Source organism: Arvicanthis niloticus, chromosome 2 (assembly GCF_011762505.2).
Source record: "Arvicanthis niloticus isolate mArvNil1 chromosome 2, mArvNil1.pat.X, whole genome shotgun sequence".
Classification (NCBI taxonomy): Eukaryota; Metazoa; Chordata; class Mammalia; order Rodentia; family Muridae; genus Arvicanthis; species Arvicanthis niloticus.
Window position 1 is genome coordinate 55,172,280 of NC_047659.1, and position 24,943 is coordinate 55,197,222.

Here is a 24,943-nt window from a genome sequence, read left to right on the forward strand (position 1 = left end):
CTGCTGTAGATCCTGTATACACAGTACCAATCAGACAGGCAGGAAGTAGCTACTAGTGTAATAGTAGCACGTCTGTTAGAGAGATGATAAACTACTTGCTGATTGGATTTGTAGCCCACTGCCACAAGAGGGAGTTCATATTTGGTGGTGTAAACCTGGTTAAAAACTCATGGCTGAGGAGGTCATAGACCTGAGTGGGAAAGTTATTAACGTTGTTGCTGCTCAATGAGCATAATATTCACATCAAATTGCCTTTTAAATAATTATAATATTCACATCAAATTGCCTTTTAAATAATTTTGTTTATACCCATTTTCTTCTTAAGCAATCTTAGCTAATGAATCACAAAATATCAGGATTCCACATACAGAAAGTGAGTTGCATCCTGATTTACTCTGGACTTAATTCTGCCTCTCAGGCACTGATATCTCCATTTAAGTAAAAAGAACTTAGGGTACCTTCCTTTTACAGATAGCATTCTGGAGCCCATGCATACCAGATTCAAATGTTGACTCTCTAACCCTCAGTGTAACTATATTTGAATATATATCTATCAAGGGTATAATTAAAATTAAATGAGGTGATGTAAGTGGCAGAATCAAATCCTGTATGAATTGTGTCCTCATATGAAGAAGGAGGAGAACCAGGGGGTATATGCAGAGAGAAAAGACCAGCTTGAGGACACAAAGAGGTTGCTGTTTGCAGGCTAAGAGGGTAGGACCTAGAAGAGAGCACGCCTCTGTCACCTTAGTCTTAGTCTCAAGACCTCCAGTACTGTCAGAAAGGAACTGCATGATGTTTAAGCCACCCATTCAGTGGTATTTTGTTATAGGAACCCTAGAGGCTACTATAATCCATGTCTACTTTGGTTTGAGTAACTGCCATTTTAGCCTTCATGAAGGCATCTTATTTTTCAATTATATTAAATACTTCCTACTGCCCTGGAATGAGATTTCTACAATCTCTTGATTTCCCAAGAAATGAAGTTGTATACCTCTTTTATCATATACTATGATTCAAAACTACACCTTAGACAATTTATTATATAATGTTCCTCAGTGAATGCATATCTGACTTATGTGACTGCTTAGGCTAAGCCTTGGTAGAAGGAACTTATCCTAAAGACATCTATGTTCTTTAAGTTGTTAATGTGTCAGGCAAAATGAATAGTCTTGAAAAAGAGCAGTGGGTTGATTTAAGTTGTTAAAGCTTAAGAAGGATTGCTAAAAATTTTTAAACCTATTCTTAATAAAATCTACATGTTCTAAACAACTTCTCTTAAGAATAAAAAAATATGTAAAAATCACTTTAATTGGCATATATCCATTGCTCATGGCAATGGGTTTCACAAGGACACTCATTCTGTTGAGTTTTATCATGTATCTTGACCACAGTTGTCTTCTTTGCCCTTTAAAACTTATTTAAAAATAAGTTTTAAATTTTTACTTGTTAACGCTAAGACTTCATTGCTCTTACCTCGTCTGAATATGGAAGTTGTTTGTTGTTCCTGTGTGCTCATAATCATGAATGGCAGCTGCAAAGACCATTGCTAAAATCTCCAGTTCAGTGAGCCAGTGCTAGCAAAGGAAGGAAACACATTGTCACAGTCAATGTCTTCATTATCATTTCTTTTTATGGGGACATCTTTAGTGTGTCCAGAATGCACAATCGTGTAAAATAATGCTCTATTTCTTTCATATGAATTTCCCTTCTCACTCCATTAATTGTGAATAATGGATGCTTTATGAAACCAATGATTGTGTCATGCTTTGTAAGTTCAAAATTTAAAATTCAAAATATGAGTGTCCTTGCTACTTGGGAAAGGAGTCATTTTCCATCGTTTAAAAGGTTGACTGTCACTGGATCTTGAAATTACAATCTTACTAGCTTGGCTTTGTATGATGTTAATTATAATATAGTGGTCTTTTAACATGGAGTAAACCTTCATTAAAATGTATATTATAGATGATTGTAGAAGGCCATACAGAAGATGCCATGAGAACAAATTTCCACTTAAAATCGAAAGTATTTATTTTTCCCAAGAGAGAAACTGAAATTTGCTTTTAGATTTACAGATTGGTTTCCAAATATATTCCAATTCAGTGAAACTTAACAATGACAAGGGAAAGACTAATTTCATTTAAATTTAGACCCATCTATTTCATACTCACTGGCCTTTCTTTTATCATCTGTATAATACCATTTTCTACTCCTATAGTTTATAGAATAATTCAATGAATTGTTCATTACTCACTTCGATTAACACTCAATAACAATATGACAATTAAAAATAAGTAAAACATAATAAAATTAAATTCTCATGCCCTGTTGCCTAGGCATGTTTCACATGATTAGTAATCACATGGGCCAAGTGTTTTCACAGAGAACAGCTAAAACACAAAGTTTTTCCACCATCCACAAATATTTTTTTTGGACAGTCCTGCAAGAAAACAGGACTTCTGTTAGGAAAAAATGTTCTAATGTGAGGTGGAATTTTCTCCTGAACATTTTTCATACATTTGAAACACATAAAGACCAAAAACACAGACATACACACACACCCATGCATGCACATGCACATACTTATACATATATACATGTATACACACATATATATACATGTACATTCATGCCATATATATATTCATATACATACATACAAATGTACTCATATATACATACACATATGCACATACATGCACACACAAGCCCATATATGCACACACATACATACATATGCACATTCATGCCTAAATATGTGCACGCACACACATATACACTCACATGCATACAAATATACATATGTACATACACATAAATACATATGTACACATGCACACATACACACATATACACATAACACATACCACACACACACCACACACACACATATACACACACACCACATGCACACACACACACAAACACAACACAAGAAGAATACCAAATGACCCTTATTTATAGTTGTAAGAGGTCACAGGATACAGGTACTATCTAAGTACTGGTACATAGGCTTGACAATGGCAATGGATTTTGGAAAAAGAAAAAGATGGCTGACAGCAAAGGTCCTTTACATAAAAACAGCAAATGGAGAATGATACCATAAATCATATTGATATGGTTAATATGATTAATGTGGTCTATATTGAAACAGAGTTGGCCACAGCCCTATTATGTTTAAAAGTCAGATTAATCAGGTTAAAAAGAGAATGAAGAGCATGAAACCAATTGATGCTCTTCTTTCATTAAAACTAATGGATTTAGGCAGGCAGGAGCCACTGAAGACCCGTGGGTCAGGAAGGCCGAGCTGATGGGTACTGACTCTCAGAGCCCACTGAGCTGTGCGCTTCTCACAGAACCAATGGCAGAATCTGTCACGCAGCAGGAGATATTGTTTGTAGAGTTGAAGCTCATCAGTTTCATAAGAGAGATGTAGTGGGGAAGAGTGGAGGAGAGTGGATGATAGGTTAGTCCAGTGTGATAGTCCTTTGTCATCCCTGGGGAAGTGAGCTGTTAACCTGCTGAGCTCCAGTTCCCGTTAAAATGGAATTAAGGAGTACTTCTCTGTAAGCTTTCAAAAGTTTAAAGTAAATTTACGTGCTGTTCCTATCAAAGCCTTGTCCAATAGCTAAACACAGAACAAATGGCATTTTACGACAGTCATTACTTTATGTTGCAAAGCATTAAATCTGGACGATGAGAACCAGCATGTCCTAACTGATGGCACTTTACGTATGAAAGCTCTGCATGTAGGCAGTGAGCTAATGGGACTTAGTATAACTAGCTGCTTGGTGCATGTACACACTCATTTGAGTCATTAAAAGGAAAAAAAAAGTGATCTCCATAATGGCCTGTGTTACAGGCTAAACTAGATGGAGCCTCTAGAGTTCCCACTGAGTCCATGGAACTAAACACCATAAAATGAGGAGAAATGAAATTTAAAAAGTTGGTACCCCAGGGATCCATTGTTTATTAAAGAAACATGTTTCCAAGGGAACAGAAATCACCCTGTCATCCTCAAGCATCTCTTATTGATTATAGTTATAAATTTAATTGGCTAAAAAAGCAACACTCAGTACCTACTACAATAATATCAAATGCAAAGATGCAAAGTAAATTTAGAGATGGAATTTAATCACACACTAGCTCATAATTATTTAAAATTATATTTCCAGCTGCCAAAATTGATTTCAAATGTATTTTCTGTTTTTTTCTTAGTTAATCTCTGCCTCCCACAAAAAAAAAGTTTCTCTGTGAACCTCACTTAATTATTACTGTGTTGTGGTCTTATTGATTACGTTTATATGAGAAAATGTGAGAATACAGAAATCTTTACATTCAATTGAAAAGTATCTTTTTTGTATTAGTGAAAGTAGAATTTTGGGATGACTTCCAGCTTTTTCACAGATGATTCATTTGTTACTGGCAATGAATGTCCTTAGAACTAAAAAAAAAAAAAAAAAAAAAAGTTTTAGCTCGTAGATTTTGTAGAAATAATTCTACAAATCTACAAATTATTTCTTGTAGAAATAATTCCTGGGGGACAAGCTAGGACATACAAGGTCAGATCATATCATGGTTCCCATCTGGAACAGAACTAAGCCAACACTGGGGTTCTGCTGGTCTGTGATGGGTAGAAATCCAAGGTTAAAATAATGAGCCATGAGCAATGTAGATTCTGCACCTCATCTAAACCATAGACGGTATGTGGCCTAGAGGAGGACTCGGGCAGACATATTCTCAAGCGGGCAGTCCTCCTGCGACATCAAAAGAAAGTACTGAGCGCTCCCAACAGCTTACACAGCAGCGATGGACAGGGTGGGAAAGGGATGTTATTAGATGGACCTTTGAGTTTCCATTATTTTTATTCTTGTCCTACTTTCCCCTCAGTAAGTAAATATTTGTAGCTTTATGTTGGTGGATTGCAAAGCTCAGTCTCATGGAAATGAATCAATGTGCCAGAGGTCACACAGAGACAAGAGTCAGGATTCAGACAAGAAAGAAATTTTGGTTTCTTTTTGTTTTGTAGATCACAGTAAGTTTCATGGTTCGAGACAGTTGTCTATGTTCTAATTGTTCAAAAGCAAAATAGCTAACTGAATTACCTGAACATATATGAATGTGTAAAGTTAATAGAACTCTAAGACTATATTCACATTTAAATTGCCTTGTATGTTTATGTATATGTGTGATAAAGTATATGTTTAGTCTAGGGAGAATTTTAGATCAGAAAATCATATTGGCTTGGTTCTTAAAAGTATTTTTTTCTTCAGGGCATTCTAAAGAGACATAATTAATAACTATTTGAGCCTAAAGTGTTGGGGTTGACACATTTTTTTCATCATCCTTTTGAAAGAAAACACTTCGGTAGTTTGCTATCATTTTACACAGAAAGGCATTGCATTATAGAGCTAACAATAACATAGCTTGTATTAACATTTATTTTCTTTCAGGTGCTGCACAAAGTGCTTCATAGTGAGACTTAATGGTTCTTCATTACCAGCCTGCGAATTGGTCAGTATTATTAACTCTGTTTTAGTGAGGAGTTAATAGAGGCCAAAATGGAGAGCTAGCACATTAGATGTGGCAGATAGTGTTTTCAAAGCTGGTGGCAGCCTCCTAAGCCCACGCTCTTTCAGACAGTATTCCCAAGGAAGCCATTACCACAGACCATGGGCTTCTTGCCACATTTTCTGCAGATTGATCAGAGAAAAATAGAGTCATCCCAAAGTGTGGGAGTTGGCATCCAGCCAAGCAGTGGGTTGCAAATTCCAAAGGAAAGATTGCAAGTTGCCTCACTTTCTTCTACCCAGCTCCTTAGAGAAAATGAAGGTCACCAGCCACCAAACACAAAGTGCACTGAGTATGGCCCTAGAATGACCTTGTATTCAAAGAGACAGTTGGAGGTAGTATGACATCACGCCACAGAGAAATGGCTCTTTAGCAAATGGATTTTCTGCACATCACTGTCACTGTGGCACAGGTTACAAGTTAATCAGGTGACAAAAAGAGAGACAGGGAAGCAAGGGGCCTTGCCAACATCAAGTCCCTGCCTCTCTCCACTGCTGACTGACTGACAGGACTGCGGGCTTCCCCTCTGACATTAACACACAGGAAGCTCCATCACAATCCCTTTCAGAAGACGCTCCTCAGAACACCTTGCAGGTGACAGATGCATTAGTCACCTGACAGCCTTGGCCTGGAACTGGAGTGCTCTAGAAATGTCACTCTGATAAGAGGCCAGCTCAAAATAGCTCAATGCTAAAAGGAGTGACCCAGTCTTTTCCGTACCAAATCTGAAGGGTGACAAAGACTGGAACAGATTTAGCTGGCATCTCTGTAATGCATTTTTGTTCCAAAGACCTAAATGTTCATTTGTACAAAAATTAGTGTTCACCTACCACCAAGGAAGAAAGCATGTTAAAAGTATATTTCTAAAACTGTCAAGTTGGTAGTGTGATCTCATTTTGATAAAATACTCAACACATTCACAAATTCATTTCACCTGCAAAAAATTGTATTCCATTGTAAAAATTATTCTCCCTTTTGCTTTAAATGCAGTTTCTGGATCTTAGATGAGACAAAACTAGGTTTGCCAGGAAACTAATTTTGTAATGGTCACATTAACATGTGACCCCACTGATATTTTGCTGAAGAATGATTAAAATCGGAAGCCAGGTGTCACGCCAATTTTGTTAATAGAAAGGAAGTTACAATCACATCTGTGGTTTTCTCAAGAGTGCCTCTGACCTGCACTAATGCCTTCATTTTCTTGGTATTGTGCCAGGAACCAGGGATGTGGGCGCAGAGTTCTCCAGCTTCAAGAGAACAGGAAAGGGCATTTGATGCACTCAACAAATCTTCCTTGTAAGTCTGAGGCTAAAGGCACACAGTGGATGAGAAGATGAGGAGGGGATTGGGGAAGGGGGATCAGAAGTAGGTACGGCAGGGCTAAGAGGAGAGAAATTGGCAGGGGGGTTGTTTCTAGGATGTGCTAGAGACCCAGACTGGGGACAAGGTGGGGTGTGGGGGAGGCTCCAGGGAGTCTATGGGGGTGATTCTAGCTTAGACTCCTAGCACTGGGGGATATGGAGCCTGAAGTGGTCACTTCCTGTACCCAGGCAGGACTCTGGAGGGATAAGAACAGCAACCCAGCCAATGAATTCTTCCATCCAATTTGTGTGCTGCCTACAAGATGTGCAGGGACAAAGGTAGAGCAGAGACGGAGGAAATGACCACTCAATGACTGGCCCAAATTGAGACCAATCCCACGGACAAGAACCCACCCTTGATACTATTAATGAGAGTGTCATTAATGATAGTTATGCTTGCAGGCAGGAGTATAGTGGTCCTCCACCCAGCAGCCAAGGTAAAGGGAGACAGAAACTCATAGCCAAACATTAGATGGACCTCAGAAAGTCGTTGGGAGAGTTTAGAAGAGTTAAGGGAAGGATTGGGACTCCACAGGAAGACCAAAAGGGTCAAATCACCTGGACCTCTGGGGACTCCCACAAACTGAACCACCAACCAAAGAGCGAGCATGGGGCTGTCCTGGACCACCCGCACTTATGTAGCAGACATGAAGCTTGATCTTCATGCTGGTCTCCCAACAACTGGAGTGGGAGCTGACACTGAATCTGTTGCCTGCCTTTGGACCCCATTTCCCTAACTGGGTTTCCTTGTCTTCTGCCAGTGGGAGAGGATGTACTTAGCCTTACAGTGACTTGATGTGCCACGGTGGTGTGATACTCAGAAGGAGCCAACCCCTTCTCAGAATAGAAGGCAAGTGGGGGAATGTGAGAATAAGCTGTGCGAGAGGAGGGACTAGAAGGAGATGGGGGGCTGGTATTGGGATGTAAAGTGAGGGGATGAATGAATGAATACATAAATAAATGAATAAATAGAGAAAAGAAGTCACAAGGTGGATTTGAAATTCTCTGCTTGTCTACTAATGTGACACTTCAGATCTTTTCAGTGTAACCTTTGAACTTTGGAATAAAAGAGGGTAAAAGAGGAGGTGTTTATTTGGTCCCCATGTCCTTGCAGTAAACAAAAGAAAACAGCAAAATGTGTTTGTACTGAATCATATTGTAAGATGATGAAACTCTGGCTGGGACAGCACTTTTTTTTTATTTTCAAATTGCTTCACAATTGAGCAGCTATTGAATTAGAGCAAAATGGGCATTGCTTCTTCACCCTCTTCCTCAGTTCACTCTCTACTGTAGAGTGTGATTTAAATAGGTTTTTTCTTTTCTAGTTAACTTAAAAAAAAACAATAAATTCAGGAAAGAGGGACTATCAAACATATGAAAAACAAATCACCTTGTTGTTAGAGTCAAGACAGAGGCAATAGAATCAACCAGCGAGTGGAGAACCCCAAGGCAATGTGTCCCACAGAACAGCCCTTAGAGTTGTCAGGAGGTCCCTATTTCCATTCTCATATATCATGTGCACTAAGGCAAGAGAATGCAGAGCCTTCCAGACAGAACTGTGACAATGGAAACTCATTGGACCAGAAGGTTTGGGGGAAAAGGGACTACACAGGGCTCTCATTCAAGAGAAACAAAGAGCCCTGGAAACATTTCTTTTAGGACAGTTTTAAAAGTGCTTTGTCATAGTGAGGACGTTTCTACAATGTAGCAAAAATTTAAACTATCCCTTAAGTGCTCACCTGAGCTTAACCACCAGTCATTATCAACAAGAAGTCACAAGTGAGCCATCCTAGACCACAAGCCAGGGATGTCCTCAGCTGTCTCCAGCTATTGCAGCTAGCTGGCTGCAATCCCATGAGACACCTCAAGCATAAGCCTCCCTGCTGGGACTTTTAACCACATGCCTTTGAGGGAGAACAACAAATCACTGCCTCAAGATACTGTGCTTTGGATACATTTCTTGCAGAGCAGGTAACATGGAATGCAGGGAAGAAGAGGGATCTGCCCCAAGACATTGACAGATCTGCAAAGCTTAAGAGACAAAGGAAAATAAGGACTAAAAATGTATTTGGTGAGTGTGTGAGGAACTGTGGGTAAGCCCTCGCACATGGATATTATATGTAGTAGTCAACAGAATTAATTTCAGAATGAGAAAACACAACTGTGATGATAGTTTTCTGCCTTTGTTCATCTTAGAGAATCATGCACCTGCGACAGGTTGACAAGCTCTTTGGGACTCTAAGGCCTCAGAGGACATTCCTGGGACCCTAACCCTCATCATACAGAATAAAGAGCTTGAAGGAAGTTCATGAGTCCCATGGGATGGGATGTCTGAAACATTACTGACAGGTTAGCTTCCAATTGTGATGAGAATTGTAACCCAAGGATTTAGCTCAAATAGATGCCACTTACAGGCATTAATGACATTATATTAGTAAACACTGGAATATGAGAAATTGAAAGCCTCAGGACTGGAGGGTGACTCATGGCCCATCCTCCTCACTGTCCAACTTAGTAGGTCCTTCTTTTCTCCTTCCAGTTGATATCCTGAGCTGGAAGACACCACAGAGATTCCCAGACCTTCTACAATCTTCCCTTACTGTTACCCTAATATCTCCATGTTGAATATCTTGCTCATTCATTCATTTGCTTGGGTGAAAAAGTCAGAAAGGAATACCAGTAAAAGCTTACCTACATAATTCCCCCAACCCTCTGTAAGTATGTGTCTGTGGTTAGTATTGTAAGCACAGAGAAACAGCCCTAAAGTTAGGTGAGCTAGAAAGTGAGTATTTATCCTTAACACATTCTGATGACTTAAGACTTTTTCTCTGTGTCAATTATTTAACTTATTTTAGTTTTGGTTAGTTCTGTAAGAATAAAGAATTTGCCTAGAAAAGAGTGTAGAAACAAACTACTCTTCAAGAGAGTATGCTGCATGCCCAGACAACAAAAATGCATTCAACAGCATCTTTGGCGGTTCCTTGTCACATAATGGCACACCAGGGCTTTATCTCTCTCTCTCTCTCTCTCTCTCTCTCTCTCTCTCTCTCTCTCTCTCTCTCCCCTTTGTGTTATGGCCTTCACTGTAGTATTTTTAGGGAATTCATGAGTGTGCAATTGAAAGGGTCTTTGTGTTTATGTTTGTTTCTTGTGCCTTTTCATGTGTTCTTTCTTTCTCTGTGTTTGTATTGTATATATCGCTTTGTCCTATTCCAGTGGGTTAATTTTTGTTTTATCATATCATGTCATACCATATATCATATCATGTCATATCATATCATGTCATATTATATCATATCATTACCCTAAGAAGCCTGTTTGTTTTCTAATGAGAGACAGAAAAAAAGTGTATCCACTTGGAGATAACAAGATGGATGAAACTGGGAGGACTAGAGGGAGTGGAAACCATAATTACTATATGTGAGAAAAAATCCATTTGCAATAAAAAGGAAATAAAGTACAAGCAAAAGTGTTCTACAGTTCAAATTTTAAAAATGGACATATTAAATATATTTTAATTGACCTTTAAGTATGTTTTTTTCCACAGAATTAAAATACTTTCTGAAAAATGTATAACTAATTTGTAAAATCCTAGTGACTTTTACATATATGTTAGAGACATCTATGATATTGTACACATATTTTTTCATGGCATGAGGATCTCAGGATGGGGGGTGCTATCTCCATGCTAATACATTTCATTTATAAAGGGTTTCTTACCATGATACCTGTATGAAGCATTATATAATGCACAGTTTGAGTGACATCAGCTGCATGAACCAAATTATGATATGGATTTTTGTGCTTGCTGTAACCAACTTCTAAAGCTTCTGCAAAGGCAATTAGGCAAGAAACAGGAATCTGTGGAAAGCAATATTTATTATCACATTTTGGCCAAGATTGTTATGCTACATAAGTAAGAGCATAGTGTTTGAAAATGGAACAAATACTAATGTCAAATACAGACAGTAATTTAAAGTTCAATGTGATTAGTCTTGAAAAATCACATTATTGATACGTTAGCTCTCAATCTGGAGGACTGTAACCCAAATGAAATAGCTCATACCATATAGTTCTGTCATTTTATATATTTAACAGTCAAGAATAACGGCTAGTTTTTAAAAGTATAAAAGTATAAATATAAGCAGCAAGACCTAACATTCCCATCCGTAGGAGAAAATCTGTGGCCTTCCAGTACTTTCCAGCCTTTACAATGTCATGATCCCCCAGGAAATAAAAGCTAGAGCCTCAGACTGCTCAGAAATCAGAATCAAATCTATTGCTTAGATACTTTGAAGTGAAACCAATTTGAAGACCTAGCTTTTCAATCTATGAAAAGCTTCCAGTCAGTTAGATGAGGTACTAACATCTCAGCGCTCCTGTGGCTGAGTCAAGGAGACTGTTTGAGACAGACATGGCAAATTCACAGTTACCCTGGGCTACATAGAAAGATCATGGTTCGATATTTTAAAAGGACAGGACTTTTGTGTAGTACACAGACTCTAGAATCTTCTGTACTTCTTCAAGACAGTTTTTTGTCCTGCTAGTATTCTATAAAGAATCCAGGGCTGCCTGTATAACAGACATGTCAGTGAGTAGTGGTTTCATCAGACGGTGAGCTCATACCACTAACCTGTGACCTGCTAAGTCAACCTGAAGGCATAGATCAATGGCTCAGTGTTCTTTATTGTCATTTTTATTCACATAACCAATTCTCTAAGCATCTCACTGTTGACATTTCTGACCTTGAAGCGGTTGATAAGATCATATCTGGTAAACAGTTCATAAATCATAAACTTCAGACTATGCTCGCCACTTGCTTCATTTAAGGCAAATACGTCAAAAGACCATTTATCAACTTCCTGTAGAAAAAAAAAGAGTAAATATTTTAGACAACAAGAACATATAATTGTGCTTCTTTTCACAGACACTTATTTAACATATTAATCACTGGACATACAACATGGAACATTGCAACTGAACATGTCAAACTACATTGTACTGGAGGAGTCTGTTATGAATGATCTTTGGGAGTTTGGTTGTTATGCATCATACAGCTTCAAGGTTTTTCCTCCAGTCCCAGGTTGATGAAGCTGATGTAATAACACTTGGGTACAGTCTAATGCTGCCTTCATCTTTTTCTCCCTCTGAATTCCTGTCATAAATCGTTTTCTAGAATGGCTCCATTTTAAGGCAGGATTGCTGGTCAATTAAGGGATAAAAGGGAAAATAATCTGAGTCTTTGTTTCCACTCCTCTAGCCACCTGCTTCTTTGCTTGGCATAAAAAGTTGGTAATTTAGCTCAAAGCACTAATATTATCTCTTGTTTGGGGGGATGTAAATTCCAGAGGGAAGCAGAGCCTTAGCCTCCCTCACATGACCTAGGCTGACTCACTTCTAGACCTCCATAGACAGAACTAGAAGTGGCTCGTTTGATTGAGAAATGGGTTAGTAATGTTGCCACTTCATGTAGTTCTTTGGGGGATGTAGGCAGGTCCATAGGGAACAGACAACACCAAAAATGCAGCCCCTCTCAGTGGCAGTGGGAGCAGGAAGTAGGACCATCTGCCAGCACAATCACCACATGGTTTTGCTGAAGAAAATCTAATGGAGTACATTATTTTCTTCTAAAGAAGATCCTGCCTGTCAGTAAAGAAGGCTTGGTGGGTGAACACATGCAAACACACACGGGCGCGCGCACGCACACACACACACACAGAAACACACACTGGCATATTTAGTGTTGGATGGTAAGTGGACAGTTAAAGCAATGATTAGTTATATATGTGTGTCAACACCATTCATAGTCTCTTTCCTTTATGTGAACATTGTTGTGGGAGCCAATTTGATATGCTGCAAGATGCTGAAACTAAATGAAACATCTGATCAAGCCTCTGTAAGAATCCGTCCTGTGAAATATAATAGTGATAGCTTCCAATGGTACTTCAAATGCATTGTTATTTATGTGCCTCGCCTCATGCAGTCTTTCCCATGCATATGAAGGCTAGAGGACAACTTTTTGGAGTAAGTCCTCTCCTTTTATTCTTACTTGGGTCCCAGGGACTAAACTCTGGCCCCCAGGCTCTTGTAGCAAACTCTTTTTACCACGGGATCATCTTGCCAGCCATTTTTAATCACTTAAAATAAAATGCCAATTAAGCCTTTGTTTACTTGCATGCAATGGTTTAATTCCTCCCATTTGGCTCCAATATGATGCTTAGACACACACTTTTATCTCTTTGTATAAATTAAAAATCTAATGTTCTTGCTAGAAGGAGTTTAAGCATTGGTAAAGCTTAATGGACAATAAATCTTTTTATAAAATCCCAAAGCTAACAAGGAAGAGCTGGTTCATACACTGAAGGCTTCCAGTCAGAGGCTGGAAGATGAATTGTAGCTCCCCATACCTCATATGGGCTTTACAAACAGTTGTGATTTACACTTGCCACCTACAGCAGGCGTCTAGCACCTATGCTGCTAGACTGGCACAGAGGAGTCTCAGAAAACACATTCATTTAAATGTTCTTTCCTTTATGATGTTTATGCCCTTGGCCTTGCACTTGATGTAGTTTTAATAAACTACATTTTACAAAATGACTGCGCTCTTATACTAAAATGTTTTTAGTTGGTCTTTAAGCAAATAATTTAAAAATAAACAAACAATGGTTTTCTTGCACGAAGTTGAAGAAATAATAGGGATGGCAAAAATCTTTCAAAACAGAGTAGTTAACATAGTGAAGAGGTGTGAAATTTACATGCTCATCTTTATTCTAGCTTTGGAAACAGGGATGTATTAACACACATCATGAAAATTGGACAACCTCTTAAAATTAGTAATATTTAAATCAGCAGAGTAAAATACAGAAAGGACACTTGGGAAAAAAGGAAAACACACACATATACACATTGAAAAATTTAAATAGGACCCCCCCCAATTCAAAAACAAACAGACAAGCAAACATAAATAAAGTAAGCCACAATCTCTTGGATAATATAAGGAAACCACCATAAGGTTGTTTTTAGAGACAAAGTTGAGTCCACACAACCAAATAAAGAGACAGGAAAAAATGAGGAGAGGAGAAGAGAAGAGAGGAGGGGAGGGGAAGGGAAGGGAGGGGAGGGGAGAGAAGAAAGGAGGAGAGAAGAAAGGAGAAGGGGAGGGGAGGGGAGGGGAGGGGAGGGGAGGGGAGGGGAGGGGAGGGGAGGGGAGGGGAGGGGAGGAGAGGAGAGGAGAGGAGAGGAGAGGAGAGGAGAGGAGAGGAGAGGAGAGGAGAGGAGAGGAGAGGAGAGGAGAGGGCATTAAGAAGGCAAATCCTACAAGATTTCTTTGCAGAAGAAACAACTATGAGCAAGGAACACCTGTGCCTTGCATGTCCTCTGTGTAAGATGGGGAAGTGAGCCAGCAGCCTGCTCAGGCAGACTCCCACTCCTGGTTGTATCCAGCACACCCAGCACTGCAATCACACTTGGACATGGGGCACGGTGGTCCCAGGAAGCCAGACAGAAGAGAGGAAAGTTTGTTTTTTGTTTGTTAGTTACTGTATCACTTTTACAATTTCTTAAATTTTAAGATCTTAAATAACTTCATTAGATTTTGTTATTTAAACACACACTACACACCTGTATAATGCATAATATAAGCATGAGAAGATATGTGTATTCTTGAAATAGTGACATTTCAAAGTGTAATTCAAGAGCCAAGTAACTAAAGCTTGAAGGAAAAGCTCATACACTCATGTGTACCGATTGATACCGACTTTAGCACAAGTCAGATGTCACGTGACTGTGTGGTGAATCAAGATTTGGTTGCTTTACATTTAACAGATGCTTAAAATAAGTTCCATATTGTAATATGTAGGCCGCAGCAAATATTTTTATCATTTTTATCCTAGGCACTGGATGTAAAATAAATCTATGTCACTTTACAAAGAAAAATAATTGAAATTATTTCACCTTGAGTGTCACTATGACAGCGGCAGGATATGTCAAACCAACCATGTGATAGTTCTTCCTGTACATCCTAAAAAAGACAAAGTAATTGCATATATAACATTCATTTGCTCAACACTTGCAGCTGTTTTCTCAAATATCAGAAAAAGACAACTCTTGGTTTCTTCACCCTGCATCCCCACTGTGACCGTGGCAATAAAAACCATCATTGTTTCTCTGGGTGAAAGGGGGATAGCAGTTGTCAACTCACAGCAACTCTGAGAACTGATCTTAACTTCCATGCACATACATCTTTCCCTGAACTTCTTGCAATTTACAGGGTGACAGTACTTTCTATGTCCAGTGACACCTTTCACAGGCCACCCAATCTGTGACAGCAGAGTATTCTTGTTTTATGTCCATTTGTGTACTAAAGGTTTTACAATAGAGGTTGAATAGCATGAACATGCTTGTGTTTCTATCTGGCTGTCAATCTATCTATCTATCTATCTATCTATCTATCTATCTATCTATCTATCTATCTGTATTTGTCTATTTCAGAATGGCTACTATCAGAGGGAGACAGCAACATCACAATTTACACAGCTCTTTGTGGTTAAGGATATAACAAAAGGTTATATTGACAAAAAATAACTCAGCACTGTTCAAATTGCCATCCAATATTATTTAAGAAAGCTTACTCTGAGAAAATAAGCTTTCCATTTTTGAAAACAGCACTACACTTTTATATACTTGTAACTTGTTTGTCTTTTGATGAATAGCTAATCTGACTTGTAATTTGATGGGAAGCTAAACCAAATAGAAGGTAGAGTTTAGTAAAGAAAACCCTAACACAGTTAACAGCAATTGTCTTCTATCTGGGAGTATGGAAGATTTGTGATTCCTTAAGGTTCTGGAAAGACAAGGTTCAAGTATCAATGAGCTGTATTCCTTAGATTGCATTGCTGTGACTCCCCCACTAAGATATAAGTTAACACTGCAATTTGACTAACTATAAGAGATGTTGTTAATATGAGAAATAATCAAGGAGAGATATTCTGCATTTTTTTAAATAAAAATTCTTGTGGAAACATGAACATTTGCTCTGTATCACTATCACTGTAACTACATTCTTTATCCAACTGTCATAAAACTCAGCTCCCTGAGCACAGTGATCACTCTTACACCACTGAGTTTCCTAGATTGAGAAATATGCTATGAACATAATATTACTTATTGTTTGGAATGAAAAGACACAGGGAAGATTGCCCTTTTAAAGTAACTTTTATAAACTTCCCCTATTAGCCTATTACCTAACCTTCTAACCCTATCAGCAGGCATAGAAATACAAATTTGTAAATTTTATATATAAGAAAACATAATTACATCAAATAAAAAGAGAAAGCATCACGACTGCTCCAGGACATCTTTGTGGAGCTGTCACTTTATTAAACAGGTGATCTGCCATATATCTTGGGAAAAAACTAAGAGATTTCCTGGAACCCAAGAAGTGGTAGTGTCCAAGTGAAATTACAATGGATTATTTTTTAAAGATTTCTCTAAAACTATAAAACATAATTCCAAACTTAAGAAGCAAATAAACACTCTTTTTCTCAACGCTGTACAAGAGAACATTTGGGCAAATAATTGCCAGGACCTGCTAAGGTACTGAATCTTGGGATAGAAGCTTTACAGGAGAAGCAATAAGAGTTATATTTTCAGAATTAAAAATAATTACTTTTGAAAATTCAAAATAAACATATCAATGATGGGAATTTGACTTTGATAGATAAAGATTTTATTTCTAAATACTTCAACCATGTTAATTTATAGTAGTTAAATTGTTATTTAGTTATCTTCTGTGTGTTTTGATATTTCTATTTGGAAGTGAGATTGGTTGATGTTGTATATAAATAAATAGAAACGCATCAGGTAAATATATGAATCTGAATTCATAACATTGTCTCAAATAGGTGTACAAATTTTAAAGAAGGAAGATAACCCACATTCCTTCAGCATGCTTCGTCTGAGACTCTGAAATGCTTCTTAGACACTTTTAATTTGATGCCATGGGAAATCAATAACACACAAAAGGGACCTGACTGTAGACACTCTCCTCAGCCCAGTCTCCTTGATTGGCACTTCCTTTAGAATAAATCTTTTCACTAGACAAGGTAGCATCCTACCACTAATTAGAGTATCCTTAGTATTTATTTATTGAAGCCAATCAGATGTAGGTAGGAAGCTTGCAAAGTAATTTGAATAATCCAACACTCATTGGATGCTCTTTTGAGTTATAACCTCATGAAATAAGCTTTTAGAAGTTTTATCACAACTGTCCTAACATATATTTAAACTGCATCTTCAATAGTGCTACTGTTACACTTTCTCACTTACATTTTGAAAATCCAGTATCCTTTCCACTGTTCTTTCGTTGGAAATGATGTTCCAAACTATTGAGCGATGAAGGAAATGGCCAGCATTCACATACATGGAAAGGGTGCTGTAGCTGAGCACAGTGACACAAGCCTCTCCACTGATAATTCAAAGCCAGCCTGGCCTAATCAGTCACTATCCAAAAACAGTGCCCTGATAAATAATATAATTACTGTCTGTCTTCAATCTGCTCAGTTTCAAAAATACTTAATTTCCACTTTACACATAATTAACATACTATGTTTACTGAAGGATTCCTGAAAAATGCTTTGCACTTTTGTCAGACATGTTTATAATTGCCCTTTGTATAGCTTTGATTCTGAAACATTCCATTTTATAGAAAGAAGAGTAGCCTTTTCTCTTAAAGATAAAAAGAAAGCACCATGTGAAACTTGGCCATATTACTATGTATAAACACTGACACCCCTGGCAACCCAAAATGGTATCAGTGAATCTCCTTTCAGCAACACAAATGCTAAATACTAAGTTCTCCAAAGCAGAAGTGAGAGAGATTTCATCTCATGATGAAAACTGAGGGAGAGGGAGGTCTTTTCTATTTAGGACAAAATGACTCACTTAACATTGAAATAAAGATTACTGCCTATTACAGGATTTATTTTATGAGTTATTGCAACTAATTTATACAAAATTAATTGCTAAAATACGAATATATTAGAAATGTTTGTAAACAGATATCCACATGGGTGTGCTTCCAAATGGGTATGATTTCAATCTTCCTATCATCCTAATAGAAATTTAAAAATAAGCAAGGCAAGAGTCTTTTGCTTTAGGTGTAATAAACAGAAGACCAAAGTGCTCCCTCTAGTTAGACTTGTGGTAGCATGTGTCCTCTGTACTACACATACTCACTGACCTTCAGATTCTCCGATCTTGGGGTGTGAATCCAGTTGCTTACTTACCTTTCCACAAAAATCCCAGCCTGCACAGCATGGACAATGCTGCGAAACTTTGGTTTTTCCTCCGGCTTCTTTTTCATCATCCCCATTTTCCGTGTAAAGGTTGACGCCAACCAGTCCCGAACTTCCGATGGGACCGAGTCAGTCTGGATGTCGCTGAGCTCATCCTCAGTGTCCAGAAGCCTTCTACAAACATATACACAGGATAAGCACTGGGAAATGGGAGAAAGGGCTAACAAGGAAACAAATATCCAAATGTTTTCTTTGTTTTGTTTTGCTTTTTTTTTTTTATGGCACACAGTTCTCTAATTATTCCTTAACACAAACTGTTTCTAAAAATTGAGTTACCATTTGGAAAGCTCCTTAAGTTTTTGAGCTGATCACTTGCCGGAAGCATCAAATGATACAAGATAGCATCTGCTGCTTCCCAAATATTGATGAAAAGTATTAGTAGTGGTTACATTATGTTGTCAATCTCATTAATATGCCACCCTAATGGTGATTAACTCAAAGCAAGGAAGAAAATTTATAAATAAGTGTGTGCTACTTATTTTTTCAGGAAGTAAGTAGAAAGGAAGGAAAAGGAGGTTGAGGCTATAAAAAAAATCCTAATTTAATTTTTCTACATAGTAGAGATAGCTTGTGAGGGTTCCATAAGCCGTCCATAAGCCGTCCGTATACACTATTTCATTGAGTAGGTTCTTTTAAATTAATTAAATAACCTAAGAATTCTAAAAACAGTCTTTTAAACAATATCATTGAATATTTTTACAACATTACAAAATCATAAAGGAAGAAACAAAGTCAGTGAAATGGCTTATCAGGTAACGGACCTCCCATGATTGCCATGTAAGCCTGAAGACCGGAGTTCAATCCCCAGATCCATGTGAAAAGAAAGTTTTCCTTAGACTGACTTTAACATGTGTATTGTGGCATTTATACACCACCCTACACACACACCATATACGTTCACATAAAAAACAGTAAATAAAATTTTAAATAAAGATAAATGTGTTGGAATTGTTTTTTATTATTTGTGGGGGAGTTAAGGATGTTCTCTCACCCCTAGGATGCACATATCAGCACATGTTCAAGTCTCATTAGTAAATTATCAGGTTATTTGCCTGTAACCTATTAGCTCTCGCATGCTCTCATGTATACCTTAAATCAGTTCTCCATTCTACCTAACATTAATAAAATGTACTTGCCATATATATGTATATAAATTTATAAATGATATATGAATATATATATATATATATATATATATATATATATATATATATATTGCCATACTGTGTTATTTAGGGAAATATGAAAAAAAAGATTATACACATTCAGTCCATATGCAATTTAATTTTCCAGATACTTCTAATGCTTAGTTGTTTGAACCCATAGTCATGGTGTGTGAGGATGAAAAGGGTTATGTTGAAAAGTCATTTCAGGAGAATGAGACTCTCTAAGGAGGAGGAACACTGCTAGTGAAGAGTTGATTTTAACATAAGGGTGAAGACTTGATTTCATGGATTTAGAACTTCTGACCAGGACCCAAGTGTCCCAGCACTTTAAAGGCTAAAGCAGGAGGATTGCAAGTTTGAGGCCAACCTGGGCCAGTTTCAAATGAGACCTTTTTCTCAATGAAACCAAAACAGAACTGCAGCCCAAAGCCATCAAGAGAGTTGGGGACCTGGTGTGTATTAACTTCTGGGAAGTGACGTGGACTGGTTGATAAGGAACCATAGTTGCCACAGAGGTGTTCTGAGGGAATACCGACTGAAGGCCTATCAGAGTCTGTAACTGAGAACTTCCTAAAATCTTGAACTGGGAATAATAAATGAAAGATTTTCCTTGTATACAAACCCAGCTACACATACTAGTCTACTTTGTCTAAAGAATACAAACTAGCTTGTCCTGACATCTGAATTGGCCATTTCCTCATCAGTGCACTCGATCAAGAGCGTAGGTATCCATGTCATGCTTTAGCTTTGACCTTTGTGATCTTTTAATCAACATGACCTTTAAATGGTCCCCCCATGTGTTGTTTCCTTCAATACACACACATACACACACACACTACTTATTTTTTATGATATTAAATAAGTACATCTGTATTTATAAAACATGGTAGTAAAAATAAACACTCCTTAAATATTGGGTTTCCAAACTACATGTACACACAAGACAAAAGGCATATAGATGAGTAAACATACTGATCAATACTCACTTTGTGACTTTTTCTAGTTTTTTTTTCTTCTTATGTTTTAATGACTTTAGTTTACCAATAGACAACTGCAATTGTAATTTTAAGTAAAAATCTTTTTTGCCTTCTTTGGTCATTTCAAATTAGATTGATTAGCCCATTTTAGTATAATACTATACTGCATGCCTTGAATTTTGTTACTTAAAGATATGCCATTTCTACTTTCGTTTATGCTGTGATCAAGTAAATCTATAGAGCAGGACAGACAGAACAGAAACCATTGTGGTGTAATCACGTGATGTCATCATGTTCCTCTCATTCTCTTCTCCCTGTTCTTATCAGCTGGATGCCAGAATGCCAGGTGGATGGTAACCATTACCCATTTTTCTACCAATAATTGGTATTGGAGACTTAAGGTCTATATATCCTAGACTCACAAACTGCCATGACAGATAGTTAGACAAGACAAAGCTGGTGTAAAGACATAGTGAGCATCCCTGGGATGTGTTACTCTGGCAATTTGCTGTTACAATGCATGCAAATCTTTCTTGAGAAAAAGTGTGCAGTTTCAGGGAAGGAGTGGTTTATATTTAGTTTAGAAAAAAGGAATAAAGGGTTTGTTTTATGGTTGTTTTTATTGTCTTGCTTGTTCCTTGACTATTTGCATCTACTGTATTGCTAGTTCTTCAACCTAGAACTGACCTTAATACTTGCATGTAATTAAAGTGATATAAAAGCAAAAAGGAGGAGGGAGGATGGAATAGGAGGTTTCTGGGGGGTGGGGGCAGAATGGGGAAAGGGCACAATATCTGAAATGTAAATAAATAAAATATCCAATTTTTTAAAAAGACAAAGGCATTGTATACAGAACAGGCAAATCTTGAAACAGTGACAGACACTTCTCTGGTGGTTCAGTTGATAGGGCAAATGGAGTGGGATGGAGTATGATACCTAGTTATGTGTTTAAATGATGACCTAGATGTTCCTAAGAAGGTACTTTTTTATGTGAAGATGGAGCAAAATAAATTACCCTTCAAAATGTGGCTAGGCCTTATTGAATGATCTGAAGGCCTTAAAAAATAGATGGAAAATTCTGAGTTGGGATGACTTTCAGATTCAAGACTATAGCATTAATTCCCTATAACTTCCAGCTTGCCAGCCTATTTTCGTGTTTGCAAGATAGTCATTAAAACATGTTTCCCTTCCTCTCTCCTATATGAATAGTGTGGAGTGCCTACCAGTGTAGACTTTAAGTCAGATACAGAATGAAGTCTTGGTCCTGTAGTAATATTGATCTCTGATAGCATATTGTTCCTAGTTCTGGTTTTAATATATGAAAAAAAATCCTTATATAAATGAAATGTTTAAACACAATAATTTTAGTCATGTCAAAATTATTGATAACCTATGAAATGATAAAAATTAAAATATTCTGGGCATAGTATTTAAGACCTTTAATTCCAGGACTCAGGAGACAGAAGCAGGTGAGTCTATGTGAGTTCAAGACCTGCCTGGTTTATGTAGTGAGTTTCTTGTGAAGCAGATCCAAATAGAAAGACCCTGTCTTAAAATAGATAGATAGATAGATAGATAGATAGATAGATAGATTAGATAGATAGATAGCATAGTCTTATGATTTTTCATTTCAAACGAAGAGAATAAACAGAAGAGAATGAGGATATAATTATGACAGGAAATACTGCTTTAAATAGGATCATCAGAGACAACTTGCACAACTTAAAAATGTATAGGAAAAGTCTGCCTATAAAGGTCCAGAGATGCTGGTTCATATTATATTATGATATGAACTATCATATGAAATGATAACTATTGGTGCATTTTCCTTACGAATTCATAAAGGAAAGAAATGATAGGTTGTGCATATGTGTGTAACATGCTACCAGTTGTTGACCTCTGAAAAATGTTTCACTATTTGACACGATGCTTTCAGTCCCACTGAGTATTATCAAAGATTAAAGAGAGGTTCTCAGACATAGGCTTTGTGTAGAAAGTGGTCGAGGGAACTGAGAAAAACTGACCTTGCATCCAATCAGTGATCAAGTGATCCCTTGGAGCTATTTATAGGCCAAAATTTCTCTCCGAATAAGATGACACATCTCCCAAAGGGCTTATATTTTGAACTAGAAAGTTTAAAGGGAAAGGGAAATAAAGAAGGGGGCAACCTCGGAAGAAGAGGTCATGGGATTTTGACTCTTACAATTATGTGTCAGTGAAAATATTTCTGTCTGAAGGGGACTCTTGGAAAATAGTCACACCCAAGGAAACACAGTCCTTTCCAGGAAGTTGGTGGCCACAATTGAACTTAAGTATTACAATTTAAATGCTGGGCTGGGTGTGATTAGGAAAGACTGGCTTCTCCAGTTTGACTTTTTCTTTTTACTTCCATGCCATTTGTATGATAAAAGATTTATTTCAAAAAGCAATTAACTTATGCCTTCTACCCCTAACATTTGATGAGTCCAGAGCAGAACCATAGTTTTTCCATGTGAGACAGAATCAATATTTTGATGTCATTTATCTGGTGAACAAACTATGTGACCTATGCCTCAATTTTACAATGTTTCCCAAAAGGCTTACAAGTTGAGTTAAGATGCAAACTTTCAGCTCCTTGTGTGATGCGGCAGGACCAGCTTGGCTGTGTTTGTCTTGCTGACCTTACTGTTTAGGCCCTCACATTTTATGCCTTACTTTTAAATCACAAAATCCTTCAGAGTACAAATTCTGAACATGATTTTTAAAAAATGTCATGCATGCTAGTACCTGAAAAGGGTAGAGGGAAAGACTCCAAATGTGTTTTGTATCAGAAACTTGTAACCTCTAGGGAGGGACATATTCCTAAAAGGCCATGATTTGCACCCTGCAGTAGAGTCAATGTTCAGGGGAACAATACTCTGATCTAGTGCTAAGGGTGAGGCGGAACTCACATCTGCCATGTGATGGTGTCACATTCTTGGACACTTGCAAGGTGGGATAAGAGAATCTCCTCTTCCTATTGGATACAGCATCTTGTATAGTCAGTGTTTCCCAGTAGATTCCCATATAATGTTTCCAGAGTCATTTATTAAACTAGCAATGTCTGTGTTATGAGTTGACATATTTTTTCCATTTGCTTATCCACCAAAGAAAATATAAAGATGATACCAGTCTTTCACTCAGACTTCAGAACTACATAACATTGATACAGATAAAGATTCGAACCAATGTTATTGCTTATATTCTGAACCAGGAAAAAAAAGCCAAAATTTAGTTCATTCAGTCCTCAAGATACTTCTTTGGGGAAGAGTTCCACCTTTGTCTATTTTAGTGATTAATAAAAGAAGCACGCACACTTAAGAGATTTGCTCAGTCAGTGGACATGACAAATTCTGAGCTTCAGAGTGTCTGATTCTGGAGTCTGGATCTTTAACTGTTGAGATCTTGTTCATTGTAAATGTCTGGTTTCCTTTCAAAATTCAAAGTCTCATTCAGTCAACAATCCCAGCGGCGATTGTTCTCTAGCTCCTCTATAACTTGGAAATTTAGAGTTAAAAATAATCTTTAAAAATATTTGGTTGAGAAAGAAAAGTAGTAGAAGGAGAATAATATGAATTTCAAGAGCTGAATGGGAGGGGTAGGTTTGACCATTGGGTATGTATGTATGTATGTATGTATGTATGTATGAAATTATCAAATAATCAAAAAAGGAAAGAAAATCTTAAAAGTGTTCAGCTTACTGGAAAACTTTTGGTGGAAAAAAGCTTAGATTTATTTCCAAAGCTGGAAAGCTGGTATGCTGGTATCTGGAGCACTCTCTTCTGAAGAAATGTTAGATGGAAAAAAAAAAAAAACAAAACCCAACAACAACAACAAAAACAACTATGGTACTTTAAAAGGTGATAAATTCATTGCTAGGATAGAATTGAGTACATTTGAAATTTCATTTCTATCATCACTACCCCACCTGCTGAATTCTAAACACAGTGGAATAAATTCTTCCAGGTTAGTATCAAGGCTTATTTATTTATTCATTCCCTGTACTGTTCCCAAAGGGACAAAAACTTACAAATTCTGAAGTTTTGTGGTTGTTTAAAGCAGATGTTACCTCTTTTCTGTGAACTGTGCGAACATGACCATTGTATATGAAAGAACACAAGGACTAGATACTTGGCTGGGAAGGCAGCCATGCCTTCATCGGCTCAACTCCCAGGAGTCTCGACTATTGGAAGGTTGGCTGAGGATAATGTGGAAGTCAGAGGTGACTTTCTCCACATTAAGACTTAAGGATGACTTGGCAGCTCCTTTGTATTCACCCAAGGAAGTGAATGCCCATACTTAGGGAGGTCCAGTCCCCTATGACAGGCAGGAAGGGCCCCAGGCATCTTTCAGTAAGGATCTCAGATGGAATCAAGTTGCTTGAAGAGCTGAGAAAAAGATTATATTTTTGGAGTGTGTTGGGATAGAAATGGGGGAAAAACAGAGTCAGAACACTGCCCCGGGCCTTCCTGAGGACTCTTGGCTTCTCATCAGGA

At 37.6% G+C, this 24,943-nt stretch overlaps 1 protein-coding gene across 6 annotated transcripts in view; it reads right to left on the minus strand.

The window, feature by feature from the left end:
- Positions 1–24,943, minus strand: part of Pde1a (phosphodiesterase 1A) — a 267,795-nt gene that overhangs the window by 48,945 nt on the left and 193,907 nt on the right. For all 6 annotated transcript variants that reach the window (XM_076928955.1, XM_034495039.2, XM_076928956.1 and 3 more), the window contains 5 exons: positions 18,218–18,400; positions 14,886–14,952; positions 11,678–11,794; positions 10,653–10,793; positions 1,477–1,577 (listed from right to left, as the gene is read on the minus strand). In XM_076928955.1, coding sequence (XP_076785070.1) covers positions 1,477–1,577; positions 10,653–10,793; positions 11,678–11,794; positions 14,886–14,952; positions 18,218–18,400 — 609 coding nt within the window. The remainder of the gene's footprint in view (positions 1–1,476; positions 1,578–10,652; positions 10,794–11,677; positions 11,795–14,885; positions 14,953–18,217; positions 18,401–24,943) is intronic.